We start from the raw sequence: 13665 nt of genomic DNA, 5'->3' as shown, positions 1-13665 counted from the left end.
GTGCAGTCACTGTGTACATACATTACATTACTTATCCTGTACTGATCCTGAGTTACATCCTGTATTATACTCCAGAGCTGCACTCACTATTCTGCTGGTGCAGTCACTGTGTACATACATTACTTATCCTGTACTGATCCTGGGTTACATCCTGTATTATACTCCAGAGCTGCACTCACTATTCTGCTGGTGCAGTCACTGTGTACATACATTACTTATCCTGTACTGATCCTGAGTTACATCCTGTATTATACTCCAGAGCTGCACTCACTATTCTGCTGGATGTTATCAGTACAGTGGTTTAGTAGAACGTCTTTTCTACATCTTATCACTATAGCTGTTGGCAACACTTTTCAGAAGGTAGATCAGCAGAGCAGTCTATGTGCAGTCACTGAACAAGCAGGGTACGCTCTCTCCATGTATTGTTCTGCAGTTTGCCGGTGTCATGCTGCTACACATCGCAGTCTGCCGCCTCTCCTGTGCCTTTTCCTAGGTTACAGTATTCACCACAAAAAATAAAAAAACAATAGAATAAAAGTGAAAAGTTGGAGCCATGATGACGAGTCTCTTACCCAATACCAAGAGCTCAGCATAAGCCTCATTGTTTCCCCCCAGGTCCTGTGCGGAGAAGACCGTACAGTAGTAAACGCCGCTATCTCCCCAAGCCGTCTGTTCAAAGGTGAGATCTGCGTCTGCGAAAAAAAATTAAAAAGTTAGGTCACCACCACCTAGACATCGAGAGCTGTGAAACATAAATCATAGTCAAGAATCAATCCCCTGTGTGCGCGGGGCCTTATTGGGGATAGGGGCATCTGCAAAATGCTGCTTACGGCGCCCTCCAAGGCGCCAGTGATGGCGCTCCACACCAATTATCTTTATTAGCTCTCAAACTGGCAAACTTAGTTGCGAAATTTAAATACTTACAGTTTTTTACGCGGGGGGGGGGGGATGTGAACTCCTCTTATAAAGTGAATACCATCAGGCCGCGAGGGGAACGAGCCTCCCTAGTTCCCGTCACGGCCTGCTATTGGGTGCCGCTGACCCCCCACAATGTTTTCATCCATGCAACGGGGAGACGCAGAGGCGGCCGTGCGGGCATCAGGAGCGAGGCAAGTACAAGCTCTGTGAGGGGCCCGGGCCTATGGGGGAGCGTTGTAGGTCTTGGATAACCGCTTTAAATATATTTTATTGGGATTTTATGTGACAGACCTTCAGCTCCCTGTACTCCAATACCGCTGAATAAAACCCAGTGTGAGCGATCGCCTTCAGAAGTCACCTTATGTGTCATGTAGGGTCAGTATAACTACTAGTGGTGAGCGAATTGAGCTTCTGACCCTAGATCCGAAGTCGATTCGCTCACAGCCTCGGTTGAACGCTGGCGCGCCCCTCGGTTTTCAGGATACTGTTTGATCACTAATGTTCTCTAACAAACCTCTGAGGCTTCACAGGGCGGATGTGGTGAGGGGATGAGCAAAGCGAGCTTCAGGTCCTAGATGCGAAGTCGCCTTCTCAAAACCTAGGTTTAATGCTGTAGCGAGATCTATCTCCGTACAGCATTAAAATGTATGGGCTCCGACGAGGCGAAGTGAGTTATTCCCGAAGTCTCGCAAGACACGTATTCGAGCTTGGCTTCGGTTACGACTGTTATCTCAGAAACAAATCAGACTTTGGGTCCGAGTTTTGAAAAGAAGTCGAAAAATCTAATCCTGAATTTATTCACCAAAGTACAGCAAGACTTCGATGAGGCGAAACTCGTTATTCCCGGAGACCATAGATTGTAATATTGTACGGAGACGAATCTCTGTACAGCATTAAACCAAAGTTTTGAGCAGAGCAAAATAGAGAGGGTGCAGCAGATGCAGAGAGAGCAGAGCCTCAAGGTGTAACTGCAACGCCCCCGTTGCTCCTAGAGGCTCATTTGCATATATTAAAACATCACTTTTCTCAGCAATGCGGACACATATGAACATGGGACCGACACAGAGGCCTCCAGCTGCCAAGTGCACATGTAACAGGTCAGCCAGTGCCATAGATCTGCTGACAGATGCCATTTAAAGCAGTGGTCCCCAGGGCTCACCAATCGGTCCGGATTTGAGAATATCCCACAGAACGAATACATGGGGTAAGTCCTGATACATGGACACTAATTTTATAACCTGCTCAATACTACAGAAATCCTGAAAACATGACTGACAGGTGGGCCCCGAGGACTGGCATTGGGGAACACTGATTTAAAGACCTATGGTGTACATTTAAACTTTTTTTTAAACATTTTTTATATTACTTTGCACATTTTCTTTGCAACTGGGGCATCAAAGGAGTCCCATGTGCAGGACAAAACAGCTTCCTGTTGGGGCACTTTACACAAGGAGAGCTGATCTGGGTCTGCTAAGACCCTGCAGCCCTGACTGAGAACAGCCGGCAATCATGTGATCACTGGAACCAATGCTGGTTTGGTGCTATGCACCCTGAAATGTATAGTGGCGGCAATAAATTGCTCACGTCTTCTCCTCAGGGTCCCCGGCTGCCGCCGACACACTGACGGCTGGAGATCTGACATGCTCCTGCTAGACTGCTGAAGCCTGTAGTATTGTGGATTGTACATTGCTCCGGATTAAAGCCCAGCACCAAGCTACAGCGTCTGGAGCCTTACTGGTCACCACCGGAAGCCCTGCAGTGAGGGACTTATTGTCAGTAAAAACATGGCTGCTGTTTGTCAGTAAATCTGGAAGAGGGAGGTGTGTGGGACCAGGATGAAACAGGGGCCCCTTGGAAGTGAGAGCCGCTCACCTAATGCTGTTGGGCACACCAGCCTGTAGCGCAGAAGTAGGGAGCGGATCCGGCTGCTGCACGCGCCTTTTCATCTTTCTGGACGGGCCGGCTGTCAACAAGTTTGTCAGACAAGTTACAAGTTTGTTGTAACTTGTCTGAGGAAGGGGCCATTCTGACCCTGAAATGCGTTGCTGCGTTACTAATAAACCATTCAAGCTTTCCTTGGAGCCCATTTTCATACTGCAGCACCGGTGTGACAATCAGTACTTCTTTTTTTTCTTGCTACCCAGCGGTAGTCAGTGCCGTACCAGGCAGTAATGTCTCCACCACTGCGGAGCTACTGGTAAGGACAAATGCTTGTATAGCATCTCCGTACTACACAGTTACTAATTAAATAGCTGTAGAAGTGACCTGAGCCCCTAGCAAAGCATAATGACCCCCAGTGAACCCTCCGCTACCTACTGTTATTTATGGTGATTTTCCGCCCCTGATAATATGGTCCCAGAGTGACGGTGTTGACTTGCTTGGTGGCCACGGTCCGCACGGTCCTGACGCTGTCCTGACACTCCACATACGGGTTATAGCCGGCCTGCTGCATCAGGTTGTTTGTGGTGGAGTCAACGCTGGATGGGTTAAAGGCGTCCGCGATGCGATCCCTGCAGAAGGACTTGAACTTCCAGGTGACGATCGGAGGCGTCTGAGAGCTGGTTTCATAGCTGCACTGCAGCGTGACCGGCTGGAATAAGATGATCACATTGAAGGGATTCTGCACCGTCACCTGCATCCCGCTGCTGCTGCCTGAAAACACACAAGACGTGAGGAAATTAGAGGCGGAGGACAGTTATTAGGTTTATTACCCAGGTGAAGGACATCGCTGCCAAGATCAGATTTATCAGGATTCCAGGAAAGCTGGGTGACTACTATCACCTATGAAACCTTAAGGGGGCAGCATGGTGGCTCACTGGTTAGCACTGGTGCCGAGGGTACTTTCACACTAGCGTTAAAGTTTTCCGGTATGGAGTTCCATCCTAGGGGCTCAATCACAGAAAAAATAATGGATCAGTTTGGTCCTAATGCACTCTGAATGCAGAGCGCTCCGTTCCGTATACATCAGGATGGCTTCCGTCCCGTCCCTTTTACAGTATTGCTGCAGTATTTTCTCCGGCCAAAATTCCTGAACACTTACCAATGAAATGTATTAATGCCGGATCCGGTACCAAGTGTTCAGGAAATTGCCGCATTGACGGATCTGGTTTTTCAGTCTGCGCATGCGCAGACCTTTAACCACTTCAGCCCCCAGTGCTTAAACCCCCTTAATGACCAGGCCACTTTTTACACTTCTGACCTACACTACTTTCACCGTTTATTGCTCGGTCATGCAACTTACCACCCAAATGAATTTTACCTCTTTTTCTTCTCACTAATAGAGCTTTCATTTGGTGGTATTTCATTGCTGCTGACATTTTTACTTTTTTTTGTTATTAATCGAAATTTAACGATTTTTTTGCAAAAAAAATGACATTTTTCACTTTCAGTTGTAAAATTTAGCAAAAAAAAACGACATCCATATAGAAATTTTGCTCTAAATTTATTGTTCTACATGTCTGATAAAAAAAAAATGTTTGGGTAAAAAAAAAAATGGTTTGGGTAAAAGTTATAGCGTTTACAAACTATGGTACAAAAATGTGAATTTCCGCTTTTTGAAGCAGCTCTGACTTTCTGAGCACCTGTCATGTTTCCTGAGGTTCTACAATGCCCAGACAGTACAAACACCCCACAAATGACCCCATTTCGGAAAGTACACACCCTAAGGTATTCGCTGATGGGCATAGTGAGTTCATAGAACTTTTTATTTTTTGTCACAAGTTAGCGGAAAATGATGATTTTTTTTTTTTTCTTACAAAGTCTCATATTCCACTAACTTGTGACAAAAAATAAAAACTTCTATGAACTCACTATGCCCATCAGCGAATACCTTGGGGTCTCTTCTTTCCAAAATGGGGTCACTTGTGGGGTAGTTATACTGCCCTGGCATTCTAGGGGCCCAAATGTGTGGTAAGGAGTTTGAAATCAAATTCAGTAAAAAATGACCTGTGAAATCCGAAAGGTGCTCTTTGGAATATGGGCCCCTTTGCCCACCTAGGCTGCAAAAAAGTGTCACACATCTGGTATCTCCGTACTCAGGAGAAGGTGGGGAATGTGTTTTGGGGTGTCTTTTTACATATACCCATGCTGGGTGAGAGAAATATCTTGGCAAAAGACAACTTTTCCCATTTTTTTTATACAAAGTTGGCATTTGACCAAGATATTTATCTCACCCAGCATGGGTATATGTAAAATGACACCCCAAAACACATTCCCCAACTTCTCCTGAATACGGAGATACCACATGTGTGACACTTTTTTGCAGCCTAGGTGGGCAAAGGTGCCCAAATTCCTTTTAGGAGGGCATTTTTAGACATTTGGATACCAGACTTCTTCTCACGCTTTGGGGCCCCTAAAATGCCAGGGCAGTATAAATACCCCACATGTGACCCCATTTTGGAAAGAAGACACCCCAAGGTATTCAATGAGGGGCATGGCGAGTTCATTGAAAAAAAAAAATTTTGGCACAAGTTAGCGGAAATTGATTTTTTTGATTTTGTTCTCACAAAGTCTCCCTTTCCGCTAACTTGGGACAAAAATTTCAATCTTTCATGGACTCAATATGCCCCTCAGCGAATACCTTGGGGTGTCTTCTTTCCAAAATGGTGTTATTTGTGGGGTGTTTGTACTGCCCTGGCATTTGAGGGTCTCCGCAATCATTACATTTATGGCCAGCATTAGGAGTTTCTGCTATTCTCCTTATATTGAGCATACAGGTAATGAGATTTTTTTTTCCGTTCAGCCTCTGGGCTGAAAGAAAAAAATGAACGGCACAGATTTCTTCATTCGCATCGATCAATGTGGATGAAAAAATCTCTGCCAAAAAAAGAAAAAGGAGGGGAAAGGCGTCTGCCAGGACATAGGAGCTCCGCCCAACATCCATACCCACTTAGCTCGTATGCCCTGGCAAACCAGATTTCTCCATTCACATCAATCGATGTGGATGAATAAATCATTGCCGGGATTTTTTTTTTTATATATACAAAGTGTTTGCCAAAGTATATGAACACCGCCACCTCCTCAGCTCATATGCCTCGGCAAACGTATCTTTTACTGCAGAGGAGAAATCTCGTCTTGCAGCGCCGCATACACCGACTTGCGTGTAATCTGACAGCAGCGCAATGCTTCTGTCCGAATGCACATCAGTGCTGCAGCTAGTCGATCGGTTGGTCCACCTGAAAGGTAAAAAAAACAAAACAAAAAAGAAAAAACCAGGCCGCAAAGCAATAACTTTATTAACTGTTGAACAGAACATAGAAACTTTTTTAAAACTTTTTTAACTGAACATTTAACTTTTTTACTTACCGGTATTTTTTTTTTTGTTTAGTTTTTTTTACCTTTTATAGAACAAACCTCTCCTTCCCCATGGGACAATGTGCAAAGCGCAAATCGCCCAAAGATGTGGCGAAGTACGTTATGCACTTTATCCCAGGTGAAAGGAGAGGTTTGCAGCAGCTGTGAGTGAATGGGCCCTAATAGCCCTGTGTGCCTGTCCTGGTGAGATGTGATCCCTATGCTAGGTGTACCTGTGTGTGGTACTTCCGGAAACACTCTCCATAGCATAGGGCAGGGTGGTCAGGACAGTCAGGACAGAAATAGCGGGTGTCACGCCTTATTCCACTCCTGCTACAGACACGACATCTTTTTCGGGGTGACGGTTGGGTTGAGGTACCAGGAACGACACTGGGGAAATGTCGCTCGTGTAGACGGCTCACTACACTGGTGGTTGGGGCCACGGAACCTCCTGTATACAGGAGGTTCGCGATGATCTCTTCCTGAAATTTGAGGAAGGATCCTGTTCTCCCAGCCTTACTGTAGAGAACAAAACTATTGTACAGCGCCAATTGAATCAAATATACAGACACCTTCTTATACCAGCGTCTGGTTCTGCGGGAAACTAAATACGGAGACAACATCTGGTCATTGAAGTCCACCTCTCCCATGAGCGCATTATAGTCGTGGACACAGAGGGGCTTTTCAATGACACGGGTTGCTCGCTCAATTTGGATTGTCGTGTCTGCGTGAATGGAGGAGAGCATGTAAACGTCACGCTTGTCTCTCCATTTCACCGCGAGCAGTTCTTCGTTACACAAGGCAGCCCTCTCCCCCCTTGCAAGACGGGTGGTTACAAGCCGTTGGGGGAAGCCCACGCGACTAGTTCGCGCGGTGCCACAGGCGCAAATCCGTTCTAGAAACAAATGCCTAAAGAGGGCCACACTTGTGTAAAAATTGTCCACATAAAGATGGTACCCCTTGCCGAATAAGGGTGACACCAAGTCCCAGACTGTCTTCCCACTGCTCCCCATGTAGTCAGGGCAACCGACCGGCTCCAGGGTCTGATCTTTTCCCTCATAGATCCGAAATTTGTGGGTATAGCCTGTGGCCCTTTCACAGAGCTTATACAATTTGACCCCATACCGGGCACGCTTGCTTGGGATGTATTGTTTGAAGCCAAGGCGCCCGGTAAAATGTATTAGGGACTCGTCTACGCAGATGTTTTGCTCAGGGGTATACAAATCTGCAAATTTCAGGTTGAAATGGTCTATGAGGGGCCGAATTTTGTGGAGCCGGTCAAAAGCAGGGTGGCCTCTGGGACGGGAGGTGGTATTGTCGCTAAAATGCAGAAAACGTAGGATGGTCTCAAATCGTGCCCTGGACATAGCAGCAGAGAACATGGGCATGTGATGAATTGGGTGCGTTGACCAATATGACCGCAATTCATGCTTTTTTGTCAGGCCCATGTTGAGGAGAAGGCCCAAAAAAATTTTAAGTTCGGAAACTTGGACTGGTTTCCACCGGAAAGGCTGGGCATAATAGCTTCCCGGGTTAGCGGTTATAAATTGTGTGGCATACTGGTTGGTCTCTGCCACGACTAAGTCCAAGAGCTCCGCAGTCAAGAACAGCTCAAAAAATCCCAGGGCCGAACCGATTTGAGCCGTCTCAACCCGAACTCCAGACTGGGCGGTGAAAGGGGGAACTACTGGTGCGGCTGAAGTTGGTGACTGCCAATCAGGATTTGCCAGCACCTCAGGGATTCTAGGGGGTCTACGGGCCTGTCTGCGCGGTGGCTGCGACGGGGTAACTACTGCACGTGCCACCGTACCAGCTTCAACTGCCCTTCTGGTGCTCGCTACTTCACCAGGTTGTACGGCAGTGCTGGTACTAGGTCCAGGAAGGGCTGCGCTGCTGGTGTATGCCTCACCACGTGATCCGGCAGCGACAGCCCCACTCTGCTGCTCTTGAAGCGGATCCTGCGTAACCTGTGGTCTAGCGACATGGGGCCGGGTACGCCTGGTGCTGCCAGGGACCTCCTCGTCCGAACTTTGGGTCAGAGAGCCACTGCTTTCCACAGGTTCTATTTCTGACCGCTAGATTCGTCAGATGAGGTTCCCACTCCTCATCCGACTGGGTCAGAATCTGTAGGCCTCTTCAGAAGAATACCCCCTGTTTGACATTTTGGACTACTAAATTAGGGGTATTCCCTGAGGACTACCCAAGAAAAAAAGCAAACCTGTCTTTCAAAGGGGAGGCTAGCAAAGTACCGGAGGCCGCTGCGGTGATAAAAAATATCAAAACTGATTTTTTTATCGCCGCAGTGCGTGTAAAATGAATGTGCAGTGATCAAAAAATATATATTTTTTGTCACTGCGGGGGGCGGGATGTGGGTGAACGCACGTGTGGGCGACCGATCAGGCCTGATCGGGCAAACACTGCGTTTTGGGTGACACTAATACTATTATAGATCTGACCGTGATCAGTTTTGATCACTTACAGATACTATAAAAGTACAAATGCTGTTTAGCGATACGCTAATCAGCGAATAAAAGTGACTGCGGTGCGGTGGGGTGGGCGCTAACTGACGCTAAATACCTAATCAAGGGGCCTAAACTATCCCTAAACCCTAACAGCCATACCAGTGAAAAAAAAAAAGTGACATGTTTACACTGATCACTTTTTTTCCTTTCACTAGTGATTGACAGGGGCGATCAAAGGGGTGATCAAAGGGTTAATTGGGTGCAGGGGGGTGATCTGGGGCTACGGTGTAGTGTTTGGTGTACTCACAGTTCAGTCTGCTCCTGTGCTGGATCCAACCGACGAAAAGGACCAGCACAGGAGCAGACAAGCCATATAACAGATCATATTTACTATATGATCTGTTATATGACTTTGGATTGGATTTTTTGAAAATCGCCAGCCTGCCAGCCAATGATCGTTGCTGGCAGGCTGGTGACGAAATACTTCTTTTAATTTTGCCGGCCGCGATGCGCATGCGCGGGCCGGCTTTGAGCGAAATCTCGCGTCTCGCGAGATGACGCGTATAAGCGTGACTCTGCGCAGCGCTGCCACCTCCGGAACGCAATCCTGCGTTAGGCGGTCCGGAGGTGGTTAACATTGGGGTCCTTCCCCCCCCCGACACCAAAAAAAATAAAAAAAAAATACATTTTTCCGGATGACACCGGAGAAAACAGATCTGGTATTTCAATGCATTTGTCAACAGATCCGTAAACAAATGATATCTGTTTGCATACGGATTTCCGGATCCAGCAACGGAACTGCCTGCTGGAATTCAACAACGCTAGTGTGAAAGCACCATAACCATATAAGATGTGTGATTGAGGAGGGTTGAAGTGCGACTCGCACGTCTGCTGCTACATGTGAATTGCAAAAAATTCAGCACTGCATTCCTATGGCCGCATCGATGTGCCGCACCTAAAAATCGCCATACCCTTAATTAGCAGAAAGATTCTTGAGGATGCAACTCTGCTCAGAACCTCCCATGTGTGCAGTACATGATATTGGCCAGGGGTGGCAGCAGAGTCCACAGAGGAGGAGGAGGGTGTTCCCAGGTGTCTGCTCCCAGTAGACTTGTTATTGTATTTTCGCTGCTCCCATTCCAGCCCTCCGCTGGGTGCCTTCTACCAGTAACTGCCACAGTCAGGCTCTCACCCCTCCCCTGGCCTGATCCACCACCGCCCTTCCCCACAAGACGAAACCTAGTGGGGAAAACGTAATCAGCAATGACTCAAAAGTGATAGAACACTCCAGTGACCTTATAATAAAGAGCAGAGAGGAGCTCCTGTAACAAGAGGGGGCAGTACCGGAATAACAGCAGCCCCCACACCATACTGCAGGGGTGGAAATACCCCAATAACACCCTGTAATACAGTACACGACAAGTCAACTGTCACACAATACACACCAAGCAGCCCCATGTTAATAAGCCCGTGTATAACACACACCAAGCAGCCCATGTAATAAGCCGTGTATAATGCACACCAAGCAGCCCCATGTAATAAGCCGTGTATATACACACCAAGCAGCCCCATGTAATAAGCCGTGTATAACACACACCAAGCAGCCCCATGTAATAAGCCGTGTATAATACACACCAAGCAGCCCCATGTAATAAGCCGTGTATAATACACACCAAGCAGCCCCATGTAATAAGCCGTGTATAATACACACCAAGCAGCCCCATGTAATAAGCCGTGTATAGTACACACCAAGCAGCCCCATAGAATAAGCCGTGTATAGTACACACAAGCAGCCCCATGTAAAAGCGGGTATAACAGCAGAGCCGAGCCCTTCACCTATATAAGACTATAATAATCGGGGCTCATATATTAAAGGGGTCCCCAGGCATAGAGCAGGAGGAGCGGAGCAGACCGCTACACAGCATTCACATGACTGTATGTATTTTGCGGTCCACATACGGATGACGTCTGTGTTGCATCCGGTTTTTTTTGCAGACTCTTGTCCACAGAATGGGAAAGAAAAGGACGTGTTCTGTCTGTTCTGCGGGACGGGTCCACGGATAGTGCACGGTGTGTCACCTGCATCTTTTTTTTTGCAGCCCCATTCAAATAAATGGGACCGGACCAGGCACACAAAAAAATGGGGACCAAAATATGGTCGTGTGAATGGGGCCTTAGAGGAATAGATTCAGTATCACTCTGTTTAGGAGTCCAGTGGGCGGTCCTATCAGTGATTGATAGCCACAGTAGGACCGCCCACTGGACTCCTAGGCCCAGAAACTGAATCTTTAAGTCAGTCTGCTCAGCTCCTCCTGCTCTATAACCTGCCGCCTGCACAGCGCTCTCATGGTGACAGGTTCTCTATATATCAGTCTGCTCAGCTCCTCCTGCTCTATAACCTGCCGCCTGCACAGCGCTCTCATGGTGACAGGTTCTCTATATATCAGTCTGCTCTGCTCCTCCTGCTCTATAACTTGCCGCCTGCACAGCGCTCTCATGGTGGCAGGTTCTCTATATATCAGTCTGCTCAGCTCCTCCTGCTCTATAACCTGCCGCCTGCACAACGCTCCATGGTGACAGGTTCTCTATATATCAGTCTGCTCAGCTCCTCCTGCTCTATAACCTGCCGCCTGCACAGCGCTCTCATGTGACAGGCTCTCTATATATCAGTTTGCTCTGCTCCTCCTTCTCTATAAACCTGCCGCCTGCACAAGCGCTCTCATGGTGACAGGCTCTCTATATATCAGTCTGCTCAGCTCCTCCTGCTCTATAACCTGCCGCCTGCACAGCGCTCTCATGGTGAAAGCCGTCTGACGAGGAGGAGGCGGAGCTCCATGCGAGCGCAGCTTCCTGTTCCTTGCACTGCCGGTCGTCTCCAGTGGAGCGGTGTAATTTCAAGCACTCGCTCCATTCAACTGACTGCAGCACTGAGACAGTCAGCAGTCTAATGAGCAGCTGATGCCGGGGCCCCGGGTGCTGGACTCCCGTGGATCTGATATGACTAGTGTTGAGCGAACTTCTGTTTTAAAGGGCTTCTGTCACCCCACTAAAGTGATTTTTTTTTTTGGGCTAGTTAAATTAGTATATTGCGATATATGAAAATATAATGCTCTTAATTACTTTGATCCAGCAGTTTATTCAAAAAACGAAGTTTTATAATATGCAAATTCGGTCTCTACCAGCAAGTAGGGCGTCTACTTGCTGGTAGCAGCTGCAGAAAACCGCCCCCTCGCCGTGTTGATTGACAGGGCCAGCCGGGATCTCCTCCTCCGGCCAGCCCTGTCGGCATTTCAAAAATTGCGCGCCTGTGTTCATTCGGCGCAGGCGCTCTGAGATGAGGAGGCTCGCCTCCTCAGAACTCCCTCAGTGCGCCTGCGCCGATGACATCACCGAAATAGAAGACGTCATCGGCGCAGGCGCACTGAGGAGTGCTGAGGAGACGAGCCTCCTCATCTCAGAGCGCCTGCGCCGAATCAACACAGAGCGCGCGATTTTTGAAATGCCGACAGGGCTGGCCGGAGGAGGAGATCCCGGCTGGCCCTGTCAATCAACACGACGAGGGGGCGGTTTTCTGCAGCAGCTACCAGCAAGTAGACGCCCTACTTGCTGGTAGAGACCGAATTTACATATTATAAAACTTCGTTTTTTGAAGAAACTGCTGGATCAAAGTAAGCAACACCATTATATTTTCATATATCGCAATATAACTAATTTAACTAGCCCAAAATAAAATAAAAATCACTTTAGTGGGGTGACAGAAGCCCTTTAAGTTCGGCGTCTAAAGTTCTGCTTCCGGTTAGCGGAGAATCACGATATGGATTCCGAATTCCGTGGTGGTCCGTGGTAGCGGAATCAATAATGGCCAATTATTGATTCCGCTACCACGGACCACAACGGAATTCGGAATCCATATCGTGATTCTCCGCTAACCGGAAGCAGAACTTTAGACGCCGAACTTAAAACAGAAGTTCGCTCAACACTAGATATGACCTATCCTGAGGAGAGGTCAACAATACATACGGACGGACATCCACAAGCGGGGGTAACTTAGATGGGTGGGGGTCCTACCACTGGGACCCCCACCAATCAGGAGAACGGGGGCCCAGTACCCCCTGGAAAGACCAGTCTGCCACGTGCACGGCTGCTCCATTCATTTCTATGGGAGCTCCGGAGTCCGAAGGTAACGGAATCCATAACGCAATTCACCTTTTACCAGTAAACGAAGCGTGAACGATTATCATAACCGGAAATTCGCTCATCTCTATTCTATATAATTAGGAGCCCCTCCTCCTCTCATACATTAGATTTCACGCACTTTTAAAATTCCGTACGGACGGCGCCATGTGCGTCCTGATCCGTGTGGGATAAGCTGCCTATTATAATGAGCCCCTCCCCTCATACAGCAAGTTAAATTAGCACAACCATGTAATCAGTTAATTATTATAATTAGGCACCTCATACATCACCTTATATATTATAATTAGCCACCTGAGCCAATAAATTATAATTAGGCCCCTCCCCTCAGGATATATCCATTATAACCATGCCCCCCCCCCCCCATACAATAAGTTATATTAGCACATCCATGTAATAAGTTATATATTATAATTAGCCCCGCCCCTCACGCTATAACTCTATCCGGGCCCCCCGCTGTGTATATGGCGGTCAGTACCGGCAGGACAGGACCCCCTGAGGTGCAGAACTTTCCCCGGTGCCCCCGCTCACTTACCTGCCAGGACGCAGACACACAGGAGGACAGGGAGCCAGGAGCCCCGCTCCGCCATGACCGCCGCCTCCCGCCGAAACCTCCGCTGAGAGGAGAGACTGCGCCCCAGGTACAGCGGAGCCGACCACCTGTCCGCTTAGAGGGGGGGCGGTGCTGAGGAACCTGCGGGGCCCTAGGGGAGTCACAAGGAGCAAATACTGGGTGTGGAGCCCGAGGAAAGAACCATCTGCCCGGACTCGAGGAAAAGTTCAGAAACAAGGAAGAGGA

The 13665-nt window shown here is 48.1% G+C and overlaps 1 protein-coding gene across 1 annotated transcript in view; it reads right to left on the bottom strand.

Moving 5' to 3' along the window:
* LOC120992572 (lipolysis-stimulated lipoprotein receptor-like) overlaps positions 1–13665 on the bottom strand; it is a 23405-nt gene extending 9740 nt beyond the window's left edge. Inside the window, 3 exon segments of the mRNA XM_040421623.1 lie at positions 573–692; positions 3235–3570; positions 13402–13665. Of these exon segments, the coding sequence (XP_040277557.1) occupies positions 573–692; positions 3235–3570; positions 13402–13456 (511 nt within the window). The 5' untranslated portion in view covers positions 13457–13665.

The sequence above is a fragment of the Bufo bufo genome, chromosome 1 (assembly GCF_905171765.1).
Source record: "Bufo bufo chromosome 1, aBufBuf1.1, whole genome shotgun sequence".
Lineage (NCBI taxonomy): Eukaryota > Metazoa > Chordata > Amphibia > Anura > Bufonidae > Bufo > Bufo bufo.
Note: the sequence above shows the minus strand (reverse complement) of the source record. Positions and strands in the feature narration are given on the sequence as shown.